Source organism: Xiphophorus maculatus, chromosome 20, assembly GCF_002775205.1.
Source record: "Xiphophorus maculatus strain JP 163 A chromosome 20, X_maculatus-5.0-male, whole genome shotgun sequence".
Lineage (NCBI taxonomy): Eukaryota > Metazoa > Chordata > Actinopteri > Cyprinodontiformes > Poeciliidae > Xiphophorus > Xiphophorus maculatus.
The window spans coordinates 30,931,117-30,937,044 of NC_036462.1; the positions used below are offsets into that span (position 1 = coordinate 30,931,117).

The 5,928-nt window shown below is 39.7% G+C and overlaps 1 protein-coding gene across 1 annotated transcript; it reads left to right on the plus strand.

Annotated features, from left to right (window-relative positions):
* Positions 1-2,147: 2,147 nt before the first annotated feature.
* On the plus strand, positions 2,148-3,658 carry g0s2 (G0/G1 switch 2). Its single transcript, XM_005814297.2, has 2 exons — positions 2,148-2,216; positions 2,856-3,658. The coding sequence occupies exon 2, from the start codon at positions 2,869-2,871 to the stop codon at positions 3,247-3,249; it is 381 nt and encodes a 126-aa protein (XP_005814354.1). The 5' UTR covers positions 2,148-2,216; positions 2,856-2,868; the 3' UTR covers positions 3,250-3,658.
* The last annotated feature ends 2,270 nt before the right edge of the window (positions 3,659-5,928 follow it).

A 5,928-nucleotide genomic window follows, 5' to 3' on the forward strand; every position in this document is an offset into this window, starting at 1 on the left:
CAATTTTCTATAATGTAACACAGGGACAAAATGAAATTCAGGTGTTGTTTTAACTAATTAATTGATCCTGATGGTTACAACACCATGATTGGCAATTCCCCAAATTGTTTACAGAGATAATCCTATAATAATAACAACAACAATAATAATAATCCAAACTGACCTGGAATGTTTAGTATGAGTTGATGTCAGATAGTGAGGAAAATAATAACTGTGTTATATTTTCCCTCAGACGTTGATGACAGGAAACCATGAGAACTCACTGTTGCTATGTGTTGCAAACCTTTTACCTGTCTTACTGGTGACACATCGGCAAAGAACACTGGCAAATTTTTAAATAAATTTAACAATTAACAAAACCAACTATTGATTTAAATTTTTGTTTGTTTTCTCATCAGACGCCCAGTAGGACCAGCTCGATTTGGCCGCCTTGTCGAAACCATTTCTTGTGATTTTTTTCTACGTTTTTTTTTTATTCTGGCCTAAAAATGAAGAAAAGAAGAAACAGTTTGATTAATCTAAAAAAAAAAAACAACTAAAACCTGGAAAATTATTTTTAATAGAAAGTTAAAGAAGTAACACTTGGTGTGACCCGTAGATGCCAAAGGTTACTGGTATTAAAGGGTCTCATGAGTCGTGAGTGTGAAGGCTGTGATTCAGAACAAACACTTCCCCACTTCCTACTTTGTCTCACATGAGTCACGCGTGTGTGTGTGTGTGTGTGTGTGTGTGTGTGTGTGTGTGTGTGTGTGTGCGCGCGCTACGTGTGGCATGCTCATATTAGCAAAGTGTGCCTGTCTGCTCTGTTTCGGCGCCACTCTGAGCAGAGTTCACAGACGGCGTTGGGTTTACGGCTGCAAGGCGACGGGGTTTACACAACCTTTGCCCTGACTGAGCACATCCATGTGGAGGACTCCCATCTAGACTTTAGCAGGTGGAAAGGCCCAGATCACCTGTTTGTATACAAACAACAAGATCCCATAAAACTGAAGGACAACATGTACAGGTCACTGTTTGTTTGTCTGTCTTAGAAATCCCATTGAACTTCTGCTCATTTCTTCATCTGTTAGTTCACGAGAGAATGACACAGCTTTCAGTATTTTTTTTTACTATTTAACGGTGTAACTCTACTGTTTTCACACAAAAAAAATTCTTATTAAATAATAATGTTCATATCAATATTTGTGAGGCCACCAAGCAGCGATGTTGATGCCAAAGTCTAGGCATGCAGACCCATGTTTACATGTTCTCAGCCAAAAGTCATAGACAGAGTGCATAGAAATCAGATAAACCTCCCATGTTAGCTCGGACATAATAGCAAAGAAATGTTAGCACGGGCATTCTAGTGTGGACATGTTAGTGTGGACATGTCAGCTCGGACTTGTTAGTGTGGACAAGTTAGTGTGGACATGTCAGCTCGGACTTGTTAGTGTGGACAAGTTAGTGTGGACATGCTAGTGTGGACATGTTAGCTTGACAAAAGCCCATTTGGAAAATCCTTTGCCCTGTCTACATTGTGCCACGGGGCGTTTTAGTTTGTATAAGCTGTAGTTGTTTATGAATGTTAGTTTGGTCCAGCACTGAATTTCACTTCACTAATTGGGCACAAATGTTTTTAAAACTGAACATTAGCTTCATTAGAGATCCTGAGTTTAAATCTTGCTGTATAGAAATATCTTTGTTTAAAGCGTTCGCTGCAATGTTTTACTTCAAATAATTGCTTCAAACACACTTATTCTAAGCTTTACTATTTTTCATTTGCACTGAAAAAAGAAAACAGGTGATCCAACTTGGAAAAAAAACGGAGTTAATTCATTTCAAGTAATCAAATTAAATGTATCCAAGTAAATACTTTAACCTCACTAAGTTGTCACGTTAAACAAATGTACATAAGGTATATTTGACAAACTTAATTAGTTTACATGTAACAAATGAACTCAGTTTTTGAAAGATGGGGCTCCGTTCTCTTTTTTTGTCAGTGTGGTGGTTGTGTTGATTAGAACATTGCTTGCTACCAACTGGGTCAAAGGTTCTGGTTAAGAGCCAGGTTTGACCTCATGCATATTCAGCAGGCCCTGCTGCAGGGGAGGGGACGGAGGGCACATCTGGGTTATAAACGACCACCGAGTCCAAAAGTTTCCACAGACTGGAACTCACCAACAGGACAAACGTGTGACTCAGGAAAAAAAAAAACCCAACCAAGAACGACATTTACAGTAAGTATGTCTTGTTTTTTCTCCAAATATTCTGTCCTAATTCTAAGACGGTTGATAATGTTTGAACCTGGAGGTAGAAGACATTAATGATTGTAGACACAAGCTTTGTTTTAGTGAAAATGTAATATTTAAAAATTCTAGGAGTAGCCATTTAAAACATGACTCCCCTTTTCCCTGTTGTTTAAATCTATTGAAGTGGCCATAATTTAAAGCTAAGATTACTTTACACTGCTGTCGTCTTAAAACAGCAACAAATATAACTTTTGAGGTAACAATTTATTTAATGTGCATAAGGCTGACGTGACAACTGCCGTGAACATGAAGGACTCTTCGTGAATATTTATGAGTGTTTCTCATGAAGTGTTATTTGGTAAATAACTTTCCGCACTAAAAGTGTCACTAGTTACCGAAGGACACTTTATGGCAGCAGCCGTAAACATTCATGAAGACTCCGACATGTTCACGACATGTCATGTTTAGGACAGCGTCAAAGAAAGTGTCGCCACTTTTGATTTAATACAAAATATACATTTATTTCAATTTACTTGTAGCAACCGATGGGCCACTGGCTGTTTGGAACCTTTTAGGCTTTAATTTGTCTTTACCGCATGGCGCCATCATTTCTGTCCTCACTGACAGGCAGCCGCCGGAAATGGAAACCATGCAGGAGTTGATTCCATTTGCGAAGGAGATGCTCCGTCAGAGAGCCAACCGGAAGCTGCTGGGGGTTTACCTGCTGGGCTCCGTGCTGGCGGTGCTGGGCACTGCCGTCGGGCTGGTTGAGACTCTCTGCCACCCCTTCTCCTCAGGTGAGCCGCTGGATGCGGAGATGCTCCTCCTGTTGGCCTCCGAGCGGAGAGAAGTTGAAGCTGGTGGACAAGCACAGCCCACCCTGAAAGCCGGGGGACAGGAGGAGGAGGAGGAGGAAGAGGAGCTTGTTCCAGAGAGCCGAGCAAACACCCAGAACCCGACCCGGGCTAAGAGCCATAGACTCAGCCAGCGAAACCTGGCCAACCGCCTGCATGCTTCCTAGATTCACTGCGGTCAAAGCAAAGTGGCTGGAAATATTTATTGGAGACTGCTGCTGCTGCCACACCGGGGTTTTTTTGGTGTGCAACTCGCACAAAAGACTGAAGTTTTTCAGAGTAATGGCGTCTGAACCGCCGTTACACGCTGCCGGCCGATGGCCGTGGCTTTGACGGACTGTCAGAATGCGGACGGGCACTGCAACGCTCAGAGGTTTCTATAGTATAGAGAGAGAGATTATTAAACAATACCTGTAAACCGCAGCATTAGTGAGTCTGTGAGGAAGTTACTCTGCAGCGCCACCTACTGGCAGCTGGTTGTGGAAGGAGAAGGAAGAAGTTCGCTGTACATGTTATCTAACTGTAAATATTGCTACATTTTGTTACTTTCTATTAAAAGTCTATTTTCATGTCTGATTTTCTCTTGGTTTGTCTTTACAAAGAAAAAAGAATACGCTTTAAAAACACAAAGAAACTAAACTGCAACAAGGCACACATTACCAAGAAATCTGTCAAGATTTAGAAAAATGTTCTGTTTCCTATTAGTGCAAATTAATCAGTTTGTTTTGTTCTATTAGTTCTAAATAATGATCTATGTAGATGTTTGGACTGTGAATTGGAAGCCAAAGCACCTGGACAGAATCCATACCTGCAACATCACTAGCAGTTTTGTTGCTATACAGCAACAATACAATTGGTTTTCATCAATCGTACTGATGAAAAACATACAGATGACTTCTTAAAGTCCCAGTAGGCAATATTTGGGCCATAATCCCGAAATTCAATTCAATTCAAATTCAAAATTATTCTTTATTCTTCCCAAAGTGAAATCAAATGGAAAGAGAAGCTTTTCCTTCGTTTACAAATCACCATAACAATAATAAAGTTTGGAGGCAGAAAGATCAAGGAACCTATAGGAATAATCCGTATTCACAACTCCAGTCACGGCGTTAAAAATCATTTTACTGAGATCAGGTTCTGGGATCACCAGCAGGAGGACAGAGCAATTACCTTGACTGGTTGATTCTAGTTAGTACTGGGAGAAAACAGAGGAGCTCAATCTTTTCAGATTATTTGACAGTTTAAAATTTTTTTATTTTTTTAAAGTTACATACTGCAACTTTAACACTTGTGTTCCAAATTATTATGCAAGTGATATGTTCTCAGATTTTCTTAAATGGTCAATGCAAATGATGGTCAGTATAATTTTCAAGTCATGAACTATTACAGTATAAATCAAATTTTACTGAACAAAGCTCCCCAGTATTTTTTTCAAAAATGAAAAACTCAAAATGCACTGTTCCAAATGATTATGCACAGCAGATTTTCTAAACATTTAATGGATTATAAAGAACTGCAAACATTCATTCTTTGAATGTGCAGCATTAAGTGTTCACATGTACTAAAATCAAAAGCTACTTCATTGGTGCATTGTCTTGCATGAAGATGATTTTGCTACTGAAGGTTCGGCTCTTTGTTTAAACCATGAAAGAAAGTGACCAGTCAGAAAGTCCAGATACTTTGCTGAGGTCATTTTCACTCTGAAGGGGCCGACCAATGATTCTCTCCCCATGATTTCGGCCCAAAGCATGACTCCACCACCTCCTTGCTGACGTCACAGCCGTGTTGGGACGTGGTGACCGTCCACCACCAATCCACTACTCCGTCCATCTGGTCCATCCAGGGTTGCACAGCAGTCATCAGTGAACAAGTCTGTTTGAAAATTAATCTTCATGTCCAGCTGGGCCCACTGGACCGTTTCTGCTTGTGAGCTCTGGTTAGGGGCCCAATAGTAGCTTCATGCACTGAATAGTAGGTTCATGTATAAATACTGACTCAGTAGTATTTATACATATAATAAACTAATAAGATATTATAACTATAATAATAGTTAATAACTAATTTCTTTCACAACTAATCAACGGAGATCAGTGACAATGACAATAATTTAATTATTACAACAGTTCAGAAAAAAAAGACATACTTTAGGCAGCTTAGCAAATTTGTTACTAAGACTAGTGAATTCAACGTGAGCAGGCTACAAAGAAAATTATGTCATATTTCCTTTTATGTCACCCAAAATTGATGAAATCAGGCCAAGTCCACCGGTGGCCGCCTAAATTGTACTCCTACAAGCTGCTACTTTCTTTATAGAGAAAAAAAAGGGACTGTACACATATACTGTTCATTCATTTTATTTCCTCTAAATTTGCATACTTACACTTTATGTCTGTACACTGTGAGCACATGAAGCAGGAGTCAAATCTGGACTCGTAAAGCTGCTTCTGCACTTTGATTCTCCAGCAAACAGAGCAGGTCTAGCAATGAATCAGTGAGAAACATCACACACTGTTTGTTGTTTTTCTATTTTTTTAAAATTAATTTATGACTTTCAAGACAAAGCTCAAAGAAAGGGTGCCACGTAGGGCCGTAAAAGATCACTGTTTATCCTATTAAAGGACTGAAATGTTTTGGAGGGCTTGCAGCAGAGTTACATCCAGCAGGTGGCGCCCTAGCAGATTCCTTTCCATGTAAAGGATGTTTTGCTTTCAGCAGCAACAGCAGAACTAAGGAACAATGTAAAGCTCTAAGCATGACGCCACGGGGTAAAAAGCTTTATAGAAAAAAGGAGTTGATCATCAACAGTAGAACATTTACACACACTACCTGGAGCAGGATCACTTTTT

Coding starts and splice junctions, on each gene's coding strand:
- g0s2 (XM_005814297.2), top strand. CDS start 2,869: ATGGAAACCATGCAGGAGTTGATTCCATTTGCGAAGGAGATGCTCCGT.